Source organism: Penicillium crustosum (genome assembly GCF_028827405.1).
Source record: "Penicillium crustosum strain IBT 35664 chromosome Unknown utg000002l_segment0_segment0, whole genome shotgun sequence".
Lineage (NCBI taxonomy): Eukaryota > Fungi > Ascomycota > Eurotiomycetes > Eurotiales > Aspergillaceae > Penicillium > Penicillium crustosum.
This window is the reverse complement of record NW_026623123.1, coordinates 4,191,219-4,215,248: the sequence shown is the minus strand read 5'-3', so window position 1 is coordinate 4,215,248 and position 24,030 is coordinate 4,191,219. Positions and strand designations below refer to the sequence as shown.

At 48.9% G+C, this 24,030-nt stretch overlaps 7 protein-coding genes across 7 annotated transcripts; 6 read left to right on the top strand and 1 right to left on the bottom strand.

The window, feature by feature from the left end:
* Positions 1-94: 94 nt before the first annotated feature.
* On the top strand, positions 95-3,537 carry N7487_005105 (uncharacterized protein; the record flags this gene model as incomplete). The annotated part of the gene is made up of 8 exons (XM_056872852.1): positions 95-259; positions 322-868; positions 933-1,059; positions 1,167-1,205; positions 1,262-1,346; positions 1,401-1,446; positions 1,497-3,310; positions 3,379-3,537. The coding sequence occupies exons 1-8, from the start codon at positions 221-223 to the stop codon at positions 3,535-3,537; spliced, it is 2,856 nt and encodes a 951-aa protein (XP_056730572.1). The 5' UTR covers positions 95-220.
* Positions 3,538-5,718: 2,181 nt separating this feature from the next.
* On the top strand, positions 5,719-7,353 carry N7487_005104 (uncharacterized protein; the record flags this gene model as incomplete). The annotated part of the gene is made up of 1 exon (XM_056872851.1): positions 5,719-7,353. The coding sequence occupies one exon, from the start codon at positions 5,719-5,721 to the stop codon at positions 7,351-7,353; it is 1,635 nt and encodes a 544-aa protein (XP_056730571.1).
* A 762-nt stretch (positions 7,354-8,115) lies between these two features.
* N7487_005103 (uncharacterized protein) lies at positions 8,116-8,730 on the top strand (the record flags this gene model as incomplete). The annotated part of the gene is made up of 1 exon (XM_056872850.1): positions 8,116-8,730. One exon carries the CDS (start codon positions 8,116-8,118, stop codon positions 8,728-8,730), a length of 615 nt encoding a protein of 204 aa, XP_056730570.1.
* A 585-nt stretch (positions 8,731-9,315) lies between these two features.
* N7487_005102 (cleavage polyadenylation factor subunit CFT2) lies at positions 9,316-12,731 on the top strand (the record flags this gene model as incomplete). The annotated part of the gene is made up of 3 exons (XM_056872849.1): positions 9,316-9,620; positions 9,678-12,516; positions 12,663-12,731. Exons 1-3 carry the CDS (start codon positions 9,472-9,474, stop codon positions 12,729-12,731), a joined length of 3,057 nt encoding a protein of 1,018 aa, XP_056730569.1. The 5' UTR covers positions 9,316-9,471.
* Positions 12,732-12,858: 127 nt separating this feature from the next.
* N7487_005101 (uncharacterized protein) lies at positions 12,859-14,857 on the bottom strand (the record flags this gene model as incomplete). Its single annotated transcript, XM_056872848.1, has 8 exons — positions 12,859-12,955; positions 13,034-13,105; positions 13,169-13,498; positions 13,554-13,868; positions 13,937-14,114; positions 14,165-14,280; positions 14,332-14,732; positions 14,801-14,857. The coding sequence occupies 8 exons, from the start codon at positions 14,855-14,857 to the stop codon at positions 12,859-12,861; spliced, it is 1,566 nt and encodes a 521-aa protein (XP_056730568.1).
* A 925-nt stretch (positions 14,858-15,782) lies between these two features.
* On the top strand, positions 15,783-19,028 carry N7487_005100 (Sec23/Sec24 family protein; the record flags this gene model as incomplete). Its single annotated transcript, XM_056872847.1, has 6 exons — positions 15,783-16,077; positions 16,157-17,118; positions 17,168-17,265; positions 17,315-17,655; positions 17,712-18,149; positions 18,205-19,028. The coding sequence occupies 6 exons, from the start codon at positions 15,783-15,785 to the stop codon at positions 19,026-19,028; spliced, it is 2,958 nt and encodes a 985-aa protein (XP_056730567.1).
* Positions 19,029-21,226: 2,198 nt separating this feature from the next.
* On the top strand, positions 21,227-21,772 carry N7487_005099 (putative extracellular thaumatin domain protein; the record flags this gene model as incomplete). Its single annotated transcript, XM_056872846.1, has 1 exon — positions 21,227-21,772. One exon carries the CDS (start codon positions 21,227-21,229, stop codon positions 21,770-21,772), a length of 546 nt encoding a protein of 181 aa, XP_056730566.1.
* Positions 21,773-24,030: the final 2,258 nt, after the last annotated feature.

The window sequence follows — 24,030 nt, the reverse complement described above, 5'->3', positions numbered from 1 at the left end:
AGCCCCAGGGTGCGCTTAACCGCATTGGGTTAGCGTACAGGGCACTCAGAAGCACCGAGGGATCCGGATGTTGTTTTCATCTTCCTCAGGGGCCATTTGCTCGTGACATCTTGTTCAAGTCGTTTTCCCTTTCGTTCTTTTTCTTGACACTCCTTTCTTTCTCAATTTTTGAATTTTTTTATCATATCGGTGCAGAGATTGTCTTTACCTCTGCGCCGCCATGGCTCCCCGATACAAGGACGGAGATGCCGTGGTCGCCGTAAGTTCTAAGGCGCTCTACAATGGGGATCTAGAAACGCCACTAACTTGACATTTTTGCAGATCAACGGCAAATGGGTCGCATGGACTCACACGGTTTTCGCATATGCTGCGTTCATCAGCGCGCTGATTGTCGGCGTTGCTTTGCACTATCACAAGATCGTTCAAAATGAACATTACGGCTACCCAATTGAATGGTTCCCCTCCGTGTCTGCGACCATCGGTGACCGATATCCCGAACGATCCTTCTTCCAGGTCTTCATTGCGATTACCTCTGGTCCTCGCTTTGCCCTCGTCTTCCTGTGGTACATCCTCACTTCGCGTCCGAACTCGACCTTACCCAAGTTGGTTGCCGGCGTGGGCATCTTCCGGACGTTGACATGCGGTGGTTGGACCTATGTCACATCTACCGATGACCACGACTGGCATGACATCTTCATGATCTCGTACTTGGTGGCCACTTTGCCGTGGACCCTAGGTTGCCTTGCGCTTAGCCCGAACAACCGCCGTGCCGTCAAGTACCGTAAAATTATGGCTAGCTTGTTCTTTGGAACATTGGTTCCGTTGATCTACTATTTCATTCAACACAAGGTCCACAAGGTTCCTGGTGGTGAGTACTTGCATTTGTGAGCATCCAACTGAGGTTACCGCATGCTAATCAGTCAAATCTTTAGCCTACACCAAATATGCCTTCTTTGAATGGTCCCTAATCCTGTTCGATGTCGGTTTTGATGCTGTCACAGCTCTTGACTTTGAGAGCTTCGAACTGGTGGTGAGGGATGTTAAGGGTGTTAGCAGAGGGTATGTACCGTGGCTTCCAAAATGACACTGCCCACATCAAATGTATAGTGCCAAAGGCTATATTGGTTTTGAACAAAGAAACCATTTTCTAAGTTTGTCCTCATTAGGCAATTGAAAACGACTGCAGATTCTGTTTTGGAAAAAGAGTGTGTTCAATCCCATAACCAACTACAACCATCCCAGAAATTAACCACGTACGTAGGAAGGGCAAGCCTGTGGGCAACACCTTTGGCGAGGGCTTCTTCTGGACCGAGATCATTGATGCTGCCGCGGATGTGTACAATGGGGTAAATTATACCAGTCAATCATTGGCCTCTTGCGTTACTAACGATGGGCTGTAGTTCGTTTTCTGGACCATAGTGACCGCCCTGCCTGTCCTTGTCTGGTGTAAGTAACATATATTCCCTGGTACTGATGGACTTGTCTGATCTTAATAGATTTCCCTCTTTGGCACATGGGTATTTCCGGCTACGAGGTTGCCATTGTTTGCTGCACGTCCCCATTGCTCTACGTTATCCCATCCCTGCGATATGCAGCCGTGAGGAATCTTCGCCTTCTTCACCTGCTCTCACTCGTTGGTCTTCTCGGATACAAGTTCCAGGATCCTGCCAACCGTCTCTTTGTGACTGGGTTTGCTCTTGCTACCACTTGCGCAGCATGGACCGCTAGCTTCTTTTCCGAAAGGGCCAACACTCCTCGTCTCGAGGCACGTATCATGGCTTGGGGAATTGGTTTAATTATGTCCGTTGTTGCCAAGTTCGCATGCAAGACCAACAACCCACTTTGGCCAATTGTTCACGCCGAGAATGGTGGCTGGAACAAACTCGGAATCTTCATCGCTCTGTTCGCTGTTTTGAGGTCCCAGAGAGGTTCAAACACGAGCGGCGGTGATTACTTGCCAGCAGGTGGCAAGAAGGGCTCGTCCATTCTTGCTGGTGTTGGATTTGGCGCTCTGATGTTCGCCATCGTGTCGCTTTTGACAGACTCAAGTACCATGATCTCGTGGGTCTGGGACGGATACCCGGTGCGCGGACCGCTTGCAGCTCCTCACGGTGCTCTGACGATCTTCGCAATGGGGGCAGGCCTTGTGTACGGCATCTTCCACCCTAGAATCGCTGGAAGCTGGACTGCCTTCGGTGTCGGTTCCATTGGTGCTGCTCTTCTTACTTGCTACCACCACTGGACTGGGTTCTATGGCGCCCTCATTCTTGCGTTCTATGTCATGGCCGTTGCTCCGGTTCTGATTGCGTCCAGCGTTCGCCACTCTCCTGCGAGCACTTTCGGCATCGGCTTCATCGTCTATGTGGCCCTTTTGCTCTTCCACGTTTGGGTTGTCGCCTATGCCTTCGTGCCAGGTGGCCCATTCCTTCGTGAACACACTGACTGGCTCATGACTACTACAATGGTTTCCATTGGTGCGGGTGTTTTCTCTGCAGCGACCTCAAACTCGACTCGCTCCCGCAAGGCTCACAAGCCCGCCAACCCCAACAGCAGGAAACAGCGGTCGTACTATATCTACGTCCTGGCTGTGCTGCAACTGCTTTCCGTGTCCATCGCCTACCTCCGCTTCCCGACCAATGACTACACACCTCATCACAAGGAGGACAAGGTTGTGACCGCTGGTATCTGGACTGTCCACTTCGGCCTCGATAACAACATGTGGTCATCCGAGCGCCGCATGCGCGATGTCATTAGTGAGCTTGAGTTGGATGTTATTGGTTTCCTCGAATCCGACAACCAGCGTATCATCATGGGCAACAGGGACGTCACCCAGTTCATCGCCGAGGACCTTGGCTACTATACTGACTTCGGCCCCGGTCCCAACAAGCATACCTGGGGCTCTGCCTTGCTGTCCAAGTTCCCCATCGTCAACTCTACGCACCACCTTCTCCCTTCGCCTGTGGGTGAGTTGGCACCCGCAATCCACGCCACACTCGACATGTATGGCGAGATGGTTGACGTTGTTGTGTTCCACTCCGGACAGGAAGAGGACCCCGAGGACCGCCGCTTGCAGAGTGAGTATCTGTCAAAGCTGATGGGCGACTCCCCACGTCCTCTGATCCTATTGAGTTACCTTGTCACCAAGCCACTCGAGGGTAACTACAACACCTACGTGAGCGAGCGTAGCCAAATGAAGGATATTGATCCTACCGATTGGGATAGATGGTGCGAGTACCTTCTCTTCAAGAAGTTGCACCGCACTGGCTACGCCAGAATCAGTCGTGATACCATCACGGATACGGAGATCCAGGTAAGTAATGCTATTGTTTCTAATTCTTCTCTCACGCGGTCTTATTTTCTGACTATTTCGTGACATAGGTTGGAAAGTTCGTCATTGGCGAGCCCGAACCCGAAAATGAGATGCGTATCCCAGAGGAGATGGTCCCCGTTGGCCGCCGCTTCCCTGCCATGTTCTACGGCCAGGGTGTGCGCGGACACCGCTACCACGTCTTCGACGAGCCCAGGTACTGGCAGTAGACGGTCTACCTGAGTGGGAAGCGTATACACGCTTCATTGCGCAATTTTTTCCTTGGGTCTACAATATCATGACATAATTAAGGACCACATAAGGCAGACGTCCCACTATCCTTGGGGGCTGCCAATATACCTAGAGTAACTGAATGATGAGAGAGTATTTTTTGTTGATAGTTTTCCTATTCTCCCAGTGTTTCCTTCTGACTCATGCTCTTTCTACGTACTCGTACATTGCATGAGCCGACGGACTGGATGTTAACGTATTGCATCCCACATTTGTATATGAAAGATCCTTTAATTGTGTGTTCCTTTATTCTCTTTTCAAAGAATACCTGGTCATGTGTATATTCTTCTGAATTCTCTTTCAGTAGTACCGAGACAATTTCTTCCTCTCTGCCTTGATAATTTTGCGAATTTGGAAATCCAAAGTTATGTGAGAACAAACACTGAATATTGACCAGGAATTTTTAGCAGTCTCAACTAGAATGTAGGAATCTTAGCAGGAACCGGATCGATAGGTTCATGAGACACCATCCCCAACACTAGAATCTTTCTCTTTGTGTCATTATGCTGAAAAATTACAAACTATCCTAAACCTAACGGCCTGGCTTGTACGCTAGCGCTTTCATGCCTATCTGGATACTGACCGAGATATATATCCTTTGTCGTACGCTGAGAGGCGTCCGCTAATAATAGCCCTGACCATGTCAAAGACGGTTTGAATCTGACCTAATTAATCATATCACTCCCAATTGGTAGGAGTTACCGCGAATTCTTTTTCTTTCTCGTATTGATCTTGCCCTTCAGTATTTGCTACAGAGTTTTCGAGTCTTCGGCACAGAGCAATGGCAGCATAGCAGCATGTCTTCCCAGGTGCATTCCAGCAGCTATGTTGATCATTCGATTCGATTTAGTAGATCTCTTTTCATGGCCGCACAGATTCATCGATCCTGAAAGCTCTTTGTTCGTTCTGGTCGGCTTCTGGTGTCAGACCCAGACAACGGGGAAATAAGTTTCACGTTGCTTTAGAAGAAACTTCATGATGGGAAATGAGGGGGCCAATTGCTGAATCCGGACACAGACCAAATTTAATCTCATCTGGCCAGCTTTTGCTTTTCGATGGAAATGGCTGGTTTATAGCCCCCATTTGGAAGTAGTGGAAGCCCTAACCTGCCGGCGCCTCTTTGCAATTGCCCCTTTCCCAGTGTTTCCAGGAAGACATGCTTAACTTTCTACATATGTAGGATACTACTTGGGTTTCAAATACAAAAATTCGGATCTCTCTCTTGAAGTAAACAGAAGTAAACATGATGGGTGCGGATTCTCGGAATGATCAGCAATACTAGCTCAAACCTCATTATCTAGCTCGAAAACGAGATATTCTGGTTCTGGGATGGATTTTCTTTGATGTGATTATTTATTAAATTAAACATCGATTTTTGGTACTACATTACTTCCTGTGGTTTCTGTCCTTGTTCATTGTTTTTCATGCGACGTTGGAAGCCTGATGATACTCTTGTTTCTTTTTTTCAGCTGCCCGGCTTCGGTTGCTTGAATTACCTGGGTGGTCTGTTCCATTGAGTTCTTTTTGTTACATTCTCACGAGCTAGAGTTGATCTTCTGCATGCGGTCCCTCAAAACTTTCATTCGAAGTGAACGGAATATTCACAGTGTGAAAATGGTTGCCAATATTATAAACTTGCTGCATTACAGCTATCATCAACCTTGGTTGATTTGGGCCAAAGTTACTTACAATTGCGTGAAGTGGAACTTCGTATCAAGATTGACAAGATTGACCAGAAACGCTCTTTGTCAAAAGGCCCTCGGTGCATCTGCAATAAGCTGGGCGCAGACAAAGAAGAGGGCTCGAAAATATATTTTTAACTCTCTTTGTATTGGTAAATATCTGCATCTTTCTCTGTTGCTCTCTGTTCATGCTTTGCTTACTGGCACGAATAAGTGATCCGTCTCGGTCTTCTATTAATATAGAGCCAGCAGGTCCAGATTTATACTCAACCACGAACACCACCACGATTTTCTTGACTTGAATCTTCTGTCATCAGATCAATCACTATAATTTATAGCAGCAACAACTGATAATAAGTATGGTCCCGGTGGTATCATTTTACACATTCTCTGGCTAACAAATCAAATCAGATTGAGACCATCGAGCAACTCGAAAAGATGGTCACAACTCGAGGAACGGCTGGGGGCACTCGGTCAAAGGTCCAGCTTCTACCTGTTAAACCTTCCAATGCCGCAAAGGCCGCCAAAGCCGCCAGAATAAAAACCGAAAAGGATGAAAAGAAGGCTGCGGCGGATGCAGCGAAGCGGCTAAAGGATGCGGAGAAGGCCGCAGCAAAGGCCGATAAGGACGCAAATAAGGCTGCAGCAAAGGCTGCGAAGGCCGCCAATACCAAAAACAGCACAAAGGGCACGAAACGCACAATTGTTGCGAATACTAAAGCTCCCAAAGCTGCCAAAGCTCCCAAAGCTGCCAAAGCTCCCAAAGCTGTCAAAGCTCCCAAAGCTCCCAAAGCCCCCAAAGCTGCCAAAGCTGCCAAAGCTGCCAAAGCCACTAAAGCCACCAAAATCACCAAAACCACCAAGAACACAAAGGCCACAAAGGGTAGAGCTAGAGCACCTGCCATGAAGGCTTCAACAGATCAATCGGATGATGAGGACGAAGACGAAGAAAGCGAAGAAAGTGGAGAATACTACGATGAGCCACGCGCCAAGAGGCGCAAGGTTGAGACTCTGGCTTCTCCCGATCTTTCTGTGCCAATCGGCCCACCCAGAGTAAACCATCCGGTTCTACAAATCGGGGATTGGAAGTACATGAGGAAAACCGACATCCCAGAAGGCGTGGAGAACGATCTTAACAGACCTTTACCCTACGTCTATATTGGAGGCGCTGCACCACATCCTCGTTGGGTGGTCACTCGAACCGAAAGGCTAAAAGTCCCATCCAAACTACATGTCTCAAATTCCAAGTCGAGTATCACGAGAGACTTCGGAGGTTTACAATGGACGTTTGAAGAAGGAGACTTCAAGAAATGGACCGGGCTAGGATACCCGGCTCTTTTCGAACTTGCGTATTTGTGTCTCGAATATACGCTCAGTGATACGGAGATCCGGGAGCAGATCTATGAATCCCTAGTCCAGGGCCCCTTGCCCGAGGCCGTGGCCGTTGGTTACAATTGGTACCCAGCTCTACCACCAATTCCCCCCACAAGGCACTTTGCGACAGGATCCTCCCAGCAATCTAGTCGGAGACCAAGTGACTCGGGCTTTTACTTCAGTAACTTTGATCGTCCAAATATGGCAGTCCAACCACGAAATAATCGCATGGCACAACCGTACCTGCCTCACGTGCCTCCCATTGTCTCCAATCACCCGAGATTAGAGGAATGGCCAACTGGCCCGCGCTCTGCAAGTCCGGACCCGGAGAGCGAACGGGGCAGCAAAGAAAGTCAGTCAGGCGGGTCCAGAAAGTCGTCTATGTCGGAGGACGCTTACCCGGAGCGAATTACAGAGGGCACTTACTCGGAACTGATAACCACCAAATCTCTGAAAACCGACCAGAGTGGCAAGAAAGACAGCGAACAGGACAGCGAACAGGACAGCGAACAGGACAGCGAACAGGACAGCGAGCGGAAGAGCGAAGAAAGTCAGTCGGTGGATTCCAGAAGGTCGTCTGTGACCCGGGAGTCCGACCTAGAACTAAATCCAGAGGGTGTTTATTCGGAACCGACAACCCCTGTACCTCTTGGAAATGATGGCAAATTTGCACCAAATGGTGAGTTCAAATGTGCTTAGTTCGCCATAATTTTCCCATTCTCTGCATGCTTCTTTTTCTTTCACTATATACATTCAAAGTGATCAGATGATTTGATATGGGTGGATGTACCAATGGACCCTTTTAATGGAGTGCTAGTGCATCAACCATACTGTGAGACAAAAGGAGCTACCTAGAAGCATTCCTACCTAACTCGCCTGGGACGAGATTTATGATTGGTTGTCAAGTTTCTGGGGAAGAGGAACACCGATCCCTTCAATATTACATGTTGCATATGAATACCTATTCGGGCAATACACTAACCGGTGGGCTATAGATGCAGTCTCAGAAGATGGTTCGATCTTTGGCGGCGCCGATGACGATCAGGTTGAGCCCAACTCAGCCCGGGGCTCTCGAGAGCAATCACCTAGTAGTAGCGTTTTCTCGGGCTCCGGCTCTGGCAACGAGGTCAGCGCTTCTTCCAATACCAGTGAGCGTAGCAAGTCCAATGCCGCTGACGACAATAGCGCTCAACCGACGAATAGCCTGTCCCCAGTATCCCATGATGGGCTCTTCAGCCCTGAACAGATCGAGAGATATTACAGAAAGAAGCAAATAAATTGTGAGTCTATCTATTTGTTTATTACTCACCCCAGTCAATGATGCTAATGTTTGGTTCAAGTTGAAAGCTTAGGCGGTGTTGAACATCACAAAGGGTCAGAAGGAAAGCGCCAAGCACAGCTATCACCAAGTCCTCTTCGGGGGCGCCGGAGACATTAGAAGACGCACAGAAAGAATTGGAAATGGGAGAGCTCAAAACGGGAGGGGTTGCAGAGTCAAGTAAACGAATGCGGATGGAGTCACCATCACCACCATCACCACCAGCGACTCGAAAGAAGACAGCGACTGAGATCATGATGAACAAACTTTGGTCGTTCGCACGAGCAGGAAAAGAAAAACGAGATGAAATGCGAGCAACTGCAGCGGAGAAAATATCAGATAAACCCCCGGTGGCACTGTTGAAGAAGACGACAGAAAATCAGGCGGGTGCAAGATCACAGGCGGATGCACCTAGTCCTGAGATTCCGCCTAATCTGCAAGATAAGTTCCTGGAACAGGCCAAGGCATATCTCAAGGACCCAATCCAGAGGGCGAGACATTTCCCTGACCCTCCTGCTGTTCGTCGAGCCAGAGTGTGGGCAGGGGAGGAATTGGTGGACCATGAGATCAAACCCACAGTCGACGCTACGCTACCACCTTGGGCTGAAAGACATCGGCCTTTCAGTCAATGGCATAATTCGGTAAGTGCCTCATCCATTGAATCTTTTGAGAACCATGCCGATCATAATCAATTAGATTGGGATGACTCCTGTGCCTGCGGCACGCACGAACGTCTCGAGATCGAAAAGACGGAGTAAGGGACAAGGTAAAAGAAGGCCAAGACCAGCACCTGCAAAAGAGCAGTCAGTCAGTTCAGCCCGGTGGTCGTCGTTTAGATAAGTCTATTGTGTACCTACCTCCATAGTTTCGTAGTTGGAGTTTGGGATGTTCCCATGGTTGGCGAGCCGTTTAACTGGAGTTATATATATTTGGAGTTTAGGGTGTCTATGTCTTATCATTTCAATTTGTTGGTTTTTGGGGGGGGATACTTTTATTTGACCTTCATTATTCTCTAGTTGAGCATTCATTATATTCTTACGGCACTGGATTGGAGTGAAGCATATATGTTGTTCATTGTAACTAGATGTATATTCAAGTCTTTTTGTAGAACATGGCATCATCACAAGGCAACGCTTGGTTGCGCGGTGCTCAGATAAATGGTAGTAGCCAAATTAAAAGTCAAGAGACATGCACAGCTTGGTAAGTGAAAGAAATTTTAAAGGTGTTGAGCGAAGGACTCGATGTATACAATAGGTCCTATAGCATTGCTAGACGTCACGTGCAAACCGAACAAACAGCTCACCCGCCGTCTGGTATCTCTCGTCCTTGTTCGCGAATGTCGGATCAATTTGACACTCTGGGATAATGGATCAATCTTGGAACTGACTAAATACCTCGAGGCATACAGCTGCATTGATTGTGACCGATCTGTCGCCGCATCGCTGATCCAGAACAATCGCGGCTGCTAGGTTTGCCGTGAATAACGGCAGACTCTCAAGATGTTCACTTTCACTCCCCTCCTTGGCGCTCAGTCGTCATCTTCGAGGGCATCGCAATCTATCCTGGAGCTTGATGGAGGCATCAAGATCCTAGTGGACGTTGGCTGGGATGATAAGTTTAATACCCTTGATTTAGCGGAACTTGAGAAGTGAGCATGCGATTAACGCCTTTCGTTTGAATTCAGACGAGCTAATATTACTACTAGGCATATTCCCACACTTTCCCTCATTCTCTTGACACACGCGACGCCCGCCCATATTGGCGCCCTAGTTCATTGCTGCCGAACATTCCCCCTCTTCACGCAAATCCCAATCTATGCAACGAATCCCGTTATCGCTTTCGGCCGTACGCTCTTACAAGACCTTTATGCCTCTGCTCCGCTTGCTGCCACATTTCTACCGAAGGCTTCTGTTTCAGAGCCGGGCGCATCGTCAGCAGGATCTGCGACTGTGTCGGGCGGAGATACCGAAGACGCTGGCAGCACAAGCCGAATACTTCTTCAATCGCCGACAGCGGAGGAAATTTCTCGGTACTTCTCTCTCATTCAGCCACTCAAATATTCCCAACCGCACCAACCTCTCCCATCGCCTTTCTCCCCGCCGCTGAACGGGCTTACTCTCACAGCCTACAATGCCGGTCACACCGTCGGTGGAACAATATGGCATATTCAACATGGGTTGGAATCCATTGTTTACGCAATGGATTGGAACCAAGCTCGCGAGAGCGTAGTCGCGGGTGCTGCGTGGTTCGGTGGTTCTGGTGCCAGTGGAACGGAAGTCATTGAACAGTTGCGAAAACCCACGGCCTTGATCTGCAGTACAACTGGAGGCGATAAGCTGGCACCTTCCGGGGGTCGGAAAAAGCGGGATGATCTCCTCCTCGACATGATCCGAAGTAGCCTCGCGAAAGGTGGAACGGTTCTCATCCCTACAGACACAAGTGCACGAGTTCTTGAATTGGCCTACTCACTAGAACATTCTTGGCGCGATGCCGCAAGTGGTGACAAAGAGGATGTTCTTCAAGGGGCTGGGTTGTATCTGGCTGGCAAGAAGGTTACCAACACGATCCGACTCGCTCGAAGCATGCTGGAGTGGATGGACGAGAACATTGTCCGCGAATTTGAAGCGGCAGAAAGCACAGATGTCACGAACGGACAAAGGACGGGTGGACAGGACAAGAGCTCTACCAAGGGTGGGGGGCCATTCAGTTTCAAACATCTCAAGATCATTGAGCGTAAGAAGCGACTTGAGAAGCTGCTGGCAGAACCCGGACCCAAAGTGATCCTCGCATCCGATACATCACTAGACTGGGGTTTCTCAAAGGATGCGCTTCGACAGGTGGCCGAAGGACCGAACAATCTGTTGTTGCTGACAGAGTCATTCCGCAAGGATATAAAGACTGAAGACTCGAAACCATCACAGAGTCCGACAACAATTGGAAGCATGATTTGGGAATGGTACGAGGAACGAAGAGATGGTGTGGCTCTAGAGAAAGGATCAGATGGCGAACACATCGAACAAGTCCACAGCGGTGGACGAGAATTGTCTTGGACAGATGTGCAGCGAGCCCCTCTCGATACCGGGGAGCAGTTAGTATACCAGCAGTACCTCGCAACTAAGCGTCAACTTCAAGATACCTCTCAAACACTTGGCCAAGAAACTCTTGAAACTGCCGCGGATGCCCTCGATGATGGATCGAGCTCTACCTCTTCCGAGGACTCGGATCCCGAACACCAGGGTCGCGCGCTGAACTTTTCAGCCTCACTTGCACATGCCACTCGAAGCAAACTTGCCGTTAGCGACGAAGATTTGGGCATCAACATCCTTCTTCGTCGAAAGAATGTTTATGATTATGACGTGCGCGGCAAGAAGGGCCGCGAGCGCATGTTCCCTTACGTGGCACCGAGAAAGAAGGGAGATGAATATGGAGAATTCATTCGCCCAGAGGAGTATCTCCGAGCCGAAGAACGCGAAGAGATTGATATGCAACAACGGCGCACCGATGCCGAGACTAAACTTGGTCAAAAGCGACGATGGGATGATACCACCGGCCCCCATGGACGCAAGTTGTCTGGCGGCGCAGCCGGACGGAAGCGGCCTCAAATTGATGGCAAGAAGATCGATGATGATGATCTCAGCCTTGCCTCCGATGGTGAAGACGCCGATTTAGCTGCGGAGTCTGAAGATGAAGCAGACGGCCAGTCGTTCGAAGGCCCTGCGAAGGTTATCTATCATACGCAAACCATAACTATCAACGCTAGGATTGCCTTCATCGACTTCATGGGCTTGCATGACAAGCGCAGCTTGGAGATGTTAATCCCACTGATCCAACCTCAAAAATTGATCCTGGTTGGTGGCATGAAAGAGGAAACGTCAGCATTGGCAGCCGAATGCCAGAAACTGCTGACAGCCAAGCTCGGCGCTACGGTTTCTGACCCTGCGTTTGACTCGGCTGCCATTATCTTCACTCCGGCAAACGGTGAAGTCATCGATGCAAGTGTCGATACAAATGCCTGGATGGTCAAGCTGAGCAATACGCTCGTTCGACGCTTGAATTGGCAGCATGTCCGCAGCCTTGGTGTTGTTGCTCTTACGGCACAGTTGCGAGGACCAGAGCCTGCCGACATCGGGGAAATAGAAACCTCAGGCAAGAAGGTCAAGCAGCTGAAAGACGAAGCCGCCTCTTCTGCTGTTGCCCCAACATTGGAACAAGCAGACACAAAAATAATCGACAAGGTGGAGGTATATCCTTTACTCGACACTCTCCCAGCTAGCATGGCCGCAGGAACCAGATCTATGGCTCGCCCTCTTCATGTTGGTGATTTGCGATTGGCCGATCTTCGCAAACTGATGCAATCTGCTGGCCACACTGCCGAGTTCCGAGGCGAGGGAACACTTCTCATTGATAAGTGCGTCGCTGTGCGCAAATCGGGAACGGGCAAGATCGAAGTTGAAGCAACGGCGCAATCTTCGCTGGCTCGGCCTGGTGGCCGTGGAATAGGTAGCTTCCTTGCTGTCAAAAGGAAAATCTACGAGGGCCTAGCTGTTGTTGCAGGCAGCTAAGGCTATACAGATGGCATGTATTTCTATCTTTTCCTGGTGTATAATTTCATGATCAACAAAGCATTCATAGCCCCCTTTTTCTTATCAACACCAAGAGATTTATAATGAAGGAAGTTTTCTTCCAATAGTTTGCCCAAGTTTATGCCACATGTAGTATTCTATGCAAAAACAACATTATCATCGACGCACAATTTTAACCCGAAATCAACACAACCCATTTCTAAATGCCCAAAACTTCAAACAAGCAGAACGTAGTCTATATCTAATCCGTAATCTAAAAAATGAAACCACATATCAACGTGGTGTAAGAGACGAATATGCCATCTAAACAGTGATCTCGCCTGACTCTTCGGAATCATTGCCATCGTCCTCGGTGGGAATTTCACGTATGATATCATTGGTTTGAGGACCAGTGTATTTTCTGCAGAACGAAAGTAGAACATGTCAGTATCCACTTGAATCATGTTAGAAGTGTGGGTTAATCTTGGGTGTCTCTTACCCTCGAGCTTCAACCCACCACCACACCAAAGCAAAAGCGGCAATAAAGCCGCCAACACAGATGGCGTAGTTCCTAGACAGGACATGTTAGCATGCTTTTTCATGTCTGGACATCAATCGGGCTCAAGCGCCTTACATATTCGCGGGTGTCACAGGAAGCTGTGGCGGGAAGAAGAGGATTGTACTGATAAACAAGACCCAAACAATAGCAATGTAGTTAATAGGAGTACCCCATTTGCCGAGAGTAAAGGGGCCTTCAATGAATTTGACTTTCGATTTATAGAGCTGGTGGGCGAGAATGACAGACACATAAGACAGGTCTAGTGCCGGGGCAGTGATGTTGAAGATAGCGGTTGCTGTTTGCGTAGAGCCAATGGCGATGCAGTTCAGACATATGCTGAAGATAACCACGAACCACACTGCATTGACAGGGGTATGAGTGCGAGTATTAACCTTGGAAAGGAACCTATAATGTATCAGTGCTGAACTTGAATCAGGTGCAATGGTTGGAAGCATCCTACTTTGAAAATGGAAGCGCATCGTCTCGAGCAAAGGCGTAGGCCATTCTTGTATCTGCCAGCATGGCCGAACAACCTGTGAAGAATTGGACCAAAATGGCAAATGCCCACATGATTGTGCCACCTCGTTTGCCACCGGCATTGAGGAAGATTTGGGCTGCAGGAAGACCGGTAGGGGAGGCTAAGATCCCTTCGAAATCGGTCAGACAGAAGCACATTGAGACGGTTAGGAGCCAGCCAAGTGCACCGGATACTAGGACGGCTGTTTGGATAGCAACTGGTCCTCGCACGGCGGCATCATGGGTTTCTTCAGACATGCTGCAATGAAGGTGAAAGGTTAGAATGTAAAATGTAACTTAGAAGAAATGGATATCGGGGTCGCATACTGTGTCGTCCCATCGTAGTCGGTCATTGTCCAGGCAACAGATAGGAAGCCCAGGAAAAAGGAAAAGACTTTTGAGCCCCATCCTGAGCCATCAGTGAAATGGCCGAAGACCCAGGAGGCCGGCTGCAGGTCAGGTGTAAGGGTAATCAGCACAATGCAGATACAGATAGTCGCCCCAACTGTGAACTCATTAGTACAAGGTCGACAACAAAGTTCTCCTGATACACACTGTTAATGGGAGCAAACCAAAGAATAATTCGATGCAAGGATTTCGTAGTCAATGAACAGATCACCCCAAGAATGCATAGAATTGCGATTGATACTAGAACGGTCTCCAGCGCCGTCCTTGAATGATATCAGCTTAGAGAACATAACAACTGGTGCTTGTTAACTTACGGTGCATACGAATACTTGCCATCGACAAGATCCGAATTCATACTGACACATGCCAGCAGCATCTGACTGACCGTGTATGCCACACTGGAGACTCCTGCTGTCTGTCCGAGGAGATTACACCAACCCTGGATCCAGGAGAAAATGGGGACCTGATCGGGAGGTACGACGTGCTTTGTAACAAAGTACATCCCTCCAGCCGTTGGATATGCCGATACTAACTCTGCTACAGAGCTTCCAATGCACATAGCCATGCATGAACCGATCAACCAGCACCATACAGCTGTGGCCGGGCCACCAGCCGCTAATGGTGAACCAAACGTCGCCGGGACGGAGCCGAGGACTCCCAGAATGGAAATAGCATATGAGACGGTCGACCATTTGGAGAACTCTCGTCGTAACTCCTAGTCCGAGTAGATCGTTATCAGATTGTGCCCCACTATGATCGTCACAATGCGTTGGGCGCCAATACCTGCTTATAGCCGATGCGAGCGAGCAAGAGCTCATCATCATCATGAATAGTCGCCATTGGAGGTTGAAGAAGAGCCGGTGTATCTACTCTTTCTCCCTTTGACTTGCGATCCGGGTCTGGTTTTACGGTCAGGTCCATGATAAGGAGTATGTGACCAATGTATATGCAAGGAGCTTTAGGGGGGAAGATAAGGGGGAAAAAGAAAAGAGAAATCTCCGAACTTACAGGAGTCCTGTATTATATCTACGGTGTACGGAGTTGGGGCAGTCGGCTCAGGCTAGACGGGAGCCATGAAAGCCGAAAAGAGACGGTGAGATGAGCACACCAGGGGGGGAAATATATGCCCTAAGGACCTTGAGCCGGAGCTAGGATTAGAAGTCTGACGTGATTGGAGAGAATATGATAAGGTGGAAAATGGACTTGGAAAATGATGGCCAAGTCATGTAATGACGAATTGCTTTGCCCAACTAAGGTGCTGACATGAGGACAAAGCCCTGGATAGTAGGGGATGTTGACATGTGTGCCAACAATGTATTTGGAGTGATCAGAGGGTGGGATGGTCTCCGGCTAGTTTACCTCTCAAACACGGAGTTATGCAGAGTGGGTGACGAATAGCAGGTCGTACTACATTTTATCAAGAAAGGACAAGTTGGCAAGTTGATAACGCAATCACAAAACCATTTGAGCATGCTGTCTTCTATAATAATAGTAACATTTAAGGAAGAGGAAGAGGTAGATGATGAGGAAGAAGTACAGAACGAGGACAGCGGGCCCACGTGAAGAACCTCGGAAGTACGTAAATCCGAGTGGGTTTAGGTGGTCAATCCGGTATATCGTCAACAAAGAGTCTCTTGTGATTCGTGATTCCCTTATTCTGTTCCCGTGATGATTTGTTGAGACTGTGTATCTTTTCTCTCCATTTCTCAATCCCATCCTTGTGTGACCTCTCTCGCCTTTTTCACACCCCGCGGCATGATCCACCATGGCCGACCCTTCAATGTATAACACCATGGGTCAGGGATCTAGCGAAGATCCCTCCAATCCACAATACATGGCTCAGGCTCCCTCTCAGCAATATCCAGCAGGGTATCCTCCAGGCGCCGCGCCTCCACAGCCAGGAGCGCCTTACGCCAACCCAGCGCCAAATCAGTGGGCCGCCTACGGCTCACCACAACAACCGGGTTTGGCGAGTCCCGGAATCGCATACAATGCACCACAGCAGCCAATGGGTGCAGCAGGAGATCCCAGTATGGCAGGTCTAGCCTCTCAGATGACTGGTTTGGGAATTGCAGCAGATGCGGGGGCTAGGACACACCGGAAGAAGCACCGTCATGCTCACCACGATATTGGGGGTAGTGCAGCACCCCCCCGCGCAAGGATTCAACGCTGGCATGGATCAGGGGGGCTTGCAGCAACCGCAGCAGCAACAGCAACAATCGCAGTTCCTGAACACGGGTTTGAACCAACATGCTGACCGACCGGTTTCCCCGGCGGTGGGGTTGGTATCTGGGCAGTCTGTCGCCGCGATACCTGGAATGCAGAGCGGTGCAGGTTCTGTCCCTACTTCAGGCCGAATTGACCCAGAGCATATCCCCAGCATCCCACGATCGCGCGACCTGCCCGCTCAGTACTATTTCAATCATGTCTACCCGACAATGGACCAACACCTCCCCCCACCAGCGGCGATCCCGTTCGTGGCTCAGGACCAAGGCAACTCCTCTCCTAAATATGCTCGTTTAACACTCAATAACATCCCCTCCGCCTCTGACTTCCTTACCTCAACTGGCTTGCCATTGGGCATGATCCTGCAGCCCCTCGCGCCTCTGGATCCCGGCGAACAACCGATCCCCGTGCTGGACTTCGGGGATGTTGGTCCCCCGCGATGCCGACGATGCCGAACATATATCAACCCATTTATGTCCTTCCGATCTGGCGGCAGCAAGTTCGTCTGTAATATGTGCACGTTCCCGAACGATACGCCTCCCGAATACTTTGCGCCGCTGGACCCATCAGGTGCGCGTGTGGATCGCATGCAGCGCCCTGAATTGCTAATGGGAACTGTGGAGTTCACGGTCCCGAAGGAATACTGGAACAAGGAGCCGGTGGGCCTTCAAACCCTCTTTTTGATCGATGTCAGCCGGGAGTCGGTTCATCGGGGATTCCTCAAGGGTGTTTGTGCAGGCATCAAGGATGCTCTATACGGTGATGATGAACCATCAGAGGGCGCCGAAGGCGATGAATCATCACGGAAATTGCCCGCTGGAGCGAAGGTCGGCATTGTTACGTATGATAAGGAGGTGCACTTCTACAACCTGAGCGTATGTGTCCCTCATTATGCTATGCTTTCGTCTATTAACACGTCCACAGGCGTCATTGGATCAAGCACAAATGATGGTTATGACTGATTTGGAGGAGCCATTTGTTCCGTTGAGCGAAGGTCTCTTTGTAGACCCATATGAATCGAAGTATGAGATCCCTTATTCTTGTCTACTACAGGTCACTAACTATGTTTAGGTCTGTGATCACTTCTCTTCTCAGTCGGATACCCAAAATCTTCTCTTCTATCAAAAACCCCGAGTCGGCTTTGCTGCCGACATTGAACTCGGCGCTCTCCGCACTGCAGGCTACAGGTGGCAAGATCGTCTGCGCGGTGGCTAGCCTGCCTACCTGCGGTCCGGGACACCTGGCAATCCGAGAAGATCCTAAACTTGCTGGGACGGATGCGGAACGGAAACTTTTCACCACAGAAAACCCAGCCTGGAAGAAGACGGCTAGCAAGTTAGCTGAAGCTGGCGTGGGCTTGGATCTGTTCATGGCAGCCCCTGGTGGCACATACCTCGACGTGGCAACAATTGGTATGTTGAAAGCGTCATTGCGCCCCATACAGAGCATCGGCTAACATAATTTATAGGACATGTCTCTAGTCTCACCGGAGGCGAGACATTCTTTTACCCTAATTTCCATGCTCCACGCGATCTCCTCAAGCTACGGAAGGAAATCGCTCATGCCGTCACTCGTGAGACGGGATATCAAACCCTGATGAAAGTCCGATGTTCCAATGGACTTCAAGTGTCCGCCTACCACGGAAACTTTGTCCAGCATACACTCGGCGCTGATCTGGAGATTGCCGGCGTCGATGCCGACAAGGCTATCGGTGTTCTCTTCAGCTACGATGGCAAACTCGATCCCAAGCTGGATGCCCATTTCCAGGCCGCTTTGCTTTACACTTCCGCAGATGGTCAACGTCGTGTTCGATGTATCAACGTTGTGGCGGCGGTGAATGAAGGAGGCATGGAGACAATGAAGTTTGTCGACCAGGATGCTGTGGTCTCGGTTATTGCCAAAGAGGGTATGTTGGACAACCTACCAGAAGACGTTCACTATGTATACTGATACTATTATAGCTGCCTCGAAAACTCTCGATAAGAGCCTCAAGGACATCCGATCCAATATCTCAGAGAAGACAATCGATATCTTCAGCGGATACCGCAAGATCTTCTCCGGCTCGCACCCACCCGGCCAGCTAGTTCTACCCGAGAATCTGAAGGAGTTCTCGATGTACATGCTCAGCTTGGTCAAGTCGAGAGCGTTCAAAGCTGGGCCCGAGTCATCAGACCGACGGGTGCATGACATGCGCCTGATCCGAGCAATGGGCTGCACAGAGATGGCCTTGTACCTCTACCCTCGCATTATCCCCGTGCACAACATGCAGCCGGAGGATGGGTTTGCGAACGAGCACGGACAGCTCCAAATCCCGCCCTCCCTGCGAGCCAGCTTCTCTCGTATTGAAGATGGTGGTGTCTACCTCGTGGACAACGGCCAGGCAATTATCCTCTGGCTGCACGCGCAGGTCTCACCCAATTTACTGGAAGACCTATTCGGACCGGGCCATGACTCCCTCCAAGGCCTGAACCCCAACACTTCGTCCCTGCCTGTGCTCGAGACTCACCTGAACGCACAGGTGCGTAATCTGCTGCAGTACCTGTCGACGGTGCGCGGGTCCAAGTCCGTAACGATCCAACTGGCTCGGCAAGGCATGGATGGGGCGGAGTACGAGTTCGCCCGACTCCTGCTGGAGGACCGAAATAACGAGGCCCAGAGCTATGTGGACTGGCTGGTGCACATCCACCGTCAGATTAACTTGGAGTTGGCTGGTCACCGGAAGAAAGAGGACGGCAGCGAGGGCGCATTGGCTAGTTTGTCGGCCATGCGCGCTCCGTATTGGTAGATGCCTGATCCGGGATCCTCCGTCCAACCCCTCCCTTTCAGGCACCGTTCCCTACCGGTTGGTTCCCCTGGCGATCTAGACTGCAGGTAAGCTGCAAAGAATGAAAGCGGAGAGGGCTTCATTGGTGGGGCGTTGATGGGGGTCGGGGTCCAGCTACCTAGTCCCACCCAGACTAGGAAGGTCCACCGGTGACTGTGACACTGACTTCAGTGGCTTACAGAGGCACAGCGATGGGAGTGAAGTAGCATCCAACCTCAAGTGTGAAGTTAAGAAAAACAAAAAACAGAATAATTGCGAGACATCGGAGAACCCATTTGTGTATACCAGGGGTAGTTTTTTTTTTTTTATTATTATTGAGAGTTCTTAGTGTCACAATCTCTGTGCACATGGTAAATACCATTCTACAGCTATTGCCAAAGGCCTTTCTTTTCAAGGTGGTTTTAGTCGGACTTTGTCAGGTCAAAGCCAGTGCTCCCGAATCTAGACGACCGGAGCCCTAATATAGAATCATTTAGGGTAACATTATTCTATCAACTGAAAAAATAGTAAACAGAATACTCTGTGTACAATGCAGAACATGATTTTTGCCCAAAAGAATCCAGACTCGATCGCCAGGCACGCTCATTTGTGCAGGGCCCAGATCAACGTCAGAGGCGCCTAGCGGGGTGTTGCTAAATATGTCATTGGTTTAGGGTCTCGGGGTCTTTGACACCAAGTCCAACACTACATTCTAGGTAGTCTAGGCGATATTGTACATAGTATTTTCATGTAAGAGGGTCTGAGAACTGAGTGGAGTTGTTAGCTTTCACCTACCTAGTCTGGATAAGTTTTCTATAGAAATTATCAACATACAAAGTACATGGAGCCAGGCCGGTCGGATTGGTAATTGCAGTAACTGCAGTAATAATCTGGAGGAAATATCATTATTGGCTCGACTGATATTCCTTTAGAATACTGCGTACTCCGTATATTGTACAATATAATTGCCTTGGTAATATCCTACTTGCCTCATCATGTTAAAGTTCAGTATACACCTTAACTTCTCTCCTCGGCACTCATTAGTTTGCCAACCTTAGAATATTTGCCGCAATCTTTGCTAGACTTTAAAATTCTAGATTCTGCATTTTTTTGGGATTCTACAATAATTTCCCCGAGTGTCATCCGAGGAAGGGAAAGGGATAGAAATCTCGTGGTGGCCAACACATCCATAGAATGAGCTCCAAACCCCCAGTGGTTCCTGGCGAAAAATGGGAGGTAAGTGGCTGAGCAGCCATACTTCCGAGCTTCTCCCATGTTCTTTGCCATTGAGTTTTGCTGGTTCAGAAATTTTAAGCCGATTCCTGCCATCTGGTTGGAGAACCCGCGGAGGCGGCCGGATGGTTATGACGTGGGGTTCAAGGGGTTGTGGGCACTATTGCCACGCTGTCAGTTGGGGCATTTAGGCGATCAGTGGGGCAATTTTCTAGGTGGTAACTCGTATAAACACGCAGAAATCCCTATACCGACACGCTTAAACTATGGTCTGCATACAAATATAGTATAGAGTAACTAACTATACGATGTGCAGGTAGCGGTGATGCCCTAACTGGTAGCAATGCAGATGATGCAGATACGCAGAACAATGTAGGATATGTAGGATATGTAGTATATATCTTACACATCTCATATATACTATTGCAGTTTGATTCTACCCAATTGTTCACCGGTCCGGGTTTTCTCTAGGGCTCGATAGAAACTCCAATAAGCCCTGGGGGGCGAGACGCTCTCTGAATTGGTTCCACTCTTTCTCGAATTTCGTTTTTATTTTATTTTATATTTAATTTATTTAATTCTTTTTTAATTTTTCTTCTTTCGCCTTTTCGCCTTTTGCCTTTGGATCGACCCACATTTCCCTGAACCGATCCATGGCTCGAAGCAGGGGTGGCTTCACACGTTTTCTTTCAGTGCCTGGATGGATCTCTCAGGGTCCGTCAGGGTCTATATCCATCTCTTTCAAAAAATCTATATAAACCCCCTCGTTCACCCCGGAAATTTCTATTCTTCATCACACTCACTACAAAGTACAATCAGTACATTCCTTCTTTATATTCATTCTCTTCAGTCTCGAGATTGACTCTCGTTACACTCTTTACATCTGTCGACCAGATTCAAAATCACAATCCAACTATATCATTCTCTATAACATCTCACCTGTCAAAATGATGTTCACCAAGACTCTCGGCCTTGCCGCTCTCTTCTCCACCATTGCCTCGGCTCTGCCCCAGGACATGGTCCGCCGCTCAGGCATGGTCCGCCGTGACGGCGGCGGTGTCACGATCACCAACAACCTCGCCCAGGACGTCTACGCCTGGTCCGTTGCCGGCGACGTCGGCCCCATGCAGACTATCACTAGCGGGGGTGGCACCTACTCCGAGACCTGGCGCACCAACCCCAACGGTGGTGGCATCTCTATCAAGCTGGCCCTCGATCCCGAGCAGAACGACGTTCTCCAGTTCGAGTACACCGAGGCCGGTGACACCATCTTCTGGGATATGTCTTGCATCGATATGCAGGCTGGCAACAACAAGTTCACGGACTTTGGCTTCTCTGTCATCCCTTCTGGTGAAAGTTCCACTTGCCCCACGGCCATTTGCAAGGCTGGTGACACTGCTTGCTCTGCCGCTTACCTCAAGCCCACTGATGACCATGCCACCCACGGCTGCCCCATCGACACTGCTCTTGACTTGACTCTTGGCCTGTCCTAGATTTGTCCAATGTCGTCCAGTGCTTTTTTGTTTTGCCGGTTGAACCGTGCATCCTTTCTTTTTTTTATACCTCTTCACGCACATCGCATCTAGCCCTAGCCGGCAGATGATTTTTTTCTTTCTTTTACATATTACCCTAGACGGTGATGACCTTTTGAGATGAGATTGGTGATTTTTTTTCTTGTTATGCAACATGTTCGGTTGATTCGACATGTCTTCTCCCCATCTACAGCAGGTTGATTCCCGCTGGGGCAGGATGTCTCGTCACGAGCTATGATTTCTTACGGTTTTATAGAAATACCCCCCACACTTGGATTGGATATGGAAAAATGGGAGTTATATGGTGGGGGGGATAGAAATAGACTTGCGAATAGACAGATGATTATTAGATCTTGAAGATTTACACGAAATATACGATCTTTACTTCCAAAGCTTTCCCAAATCTAGTATTACATTTGACTTGAAAACCCCCATTTGACTCCGGCTCTCCGGCAAAAAGTAAAAGGTGGCCTAAACTTGAAAATTCTTGGGAGGCAAAAAACCCCCAAGACCCACGAGCACACGAGCAAAGGCACAAACCGGTAAAATCCCCGAATCCACAGACGATCACATACTTTCTACACCAACATACTTTGTAGGAAGAGAGAATAGTGGAACCAGGAAGATTCTGCCTAACACACCGAGAACAAGTATAATCACGCTCTAGAACAAGTGATAGACAGGGACCCTTAACAGGCCCCAGCACACAAATCTCCCATTCGCAGATCTGACTCCACTTCTCAAGCCCGTTGTATAGAATGTCGATCCTCCGCCAGTCGGATGAGCGGATGGCGTTCAAAATCTCCACTGAGGGGTCGAGTGGCTTCGATATTTTCGATTGAAAGATTTACGACTCATAGCCTCGACCTGATTTGCTGAATCCTTCTTCGTTGAAAGGGCCGAGGCGGGATTAATTTGGCATTTGATCTTCGCATTTCCACTCTTTGAACAACGCTTGACGGTGTTGTCATTACAAAGTACTCAAAGTTTTAGTGTGTGCGCTTTTTCATATTTCGTCATAGGGCTATATAGATTGCTCCATCGTATGTTGTACAATGCAGGTACACGTGGTATGGAATCCTGGGGGACAGGTACATAACCCATAACCAATAACCCACCGACAGGTACATAACTCAAAGTGCCGAGTTACCCATTCACGGCTAGCAGACTCTGTCTGTCAGGACTGTTCCTATTAAGAGGCGATATTGATTGCCTGGGTGAACCATTCGTCATCGACCGTGGAACATTTCGGTTAAATGTGGGAAGAACTAATGGGGATGAACCGGAAGTTCAAAGAAGCTGATTATTAAGGTTATTCCATCCAATGGGGATATCCATCGATGCTTAAAGTTTTTTCCACTCTTTTGCCATTTAGTCGTTCCAAAGGGCTTTTCTCCGTCACATGCCAAGACCGGGTTTTACTCGGCACATGGCTTAATTCTTGGTTGCGCAGTCTAGAACCATCGTTAAAGAGTGGAGATTAATCCTTGTCAACTCTATTCTCCTCTATTCTCATTGAACAGGACGGAGTAGAGTGTATTTAGCATTGACGGATTTAATGTTGCCTATTATGGCTTGTCCTGTTGGGTAGACCGGATGCTCTCGGGTAAAATTGTGACTCACGGGCTTCACCGTCAAGCACCAACTGGGCAGGTCATATTTGAAACTGCTTTAAGTTTTCATATTTGTCAACAATGTGCTTCTCTTTGCGGTGTGGAATGTACATATCGCAGTCCTTGGTGCCCAATGATTTCTAAGGTTGGATATAGGATCACGTGAACATATGTCAGTAGCCTCCATAGTCGAATAGCCAGTGTTATTTCTATTCAAACGGGATGCCTCGGCATCCAAAGTAGTGAATAGCATAGAGTTTCTTTATTGCCATTGCTTTTGGTGTAATGGTTGGAAGCCAAGGCATCTAGGCCTCAAAATTTGGAGGCATCAATTTAAGTTTCATTGTTGCCGATCTTAGGAAAGAATATGGCCTCTTGGATCTAGAGACAACCAGAATAAGATTTAAAAGCATATCCATGGTTTATATTCATGACATGCCTGAGGACAGTCAAAGCACCAGCCGAGGTGTTCACCTTCGGAGGGAATGGTTCGCTCCCCGAAATTCAGGTGTTGTGTCCAAAATAGCATAAAGCATAAAATGCAGCCTTTGTATGGACTATCCATAAATCGGAGCTATCAGTATATTGTGTGATACTATGTGAAAG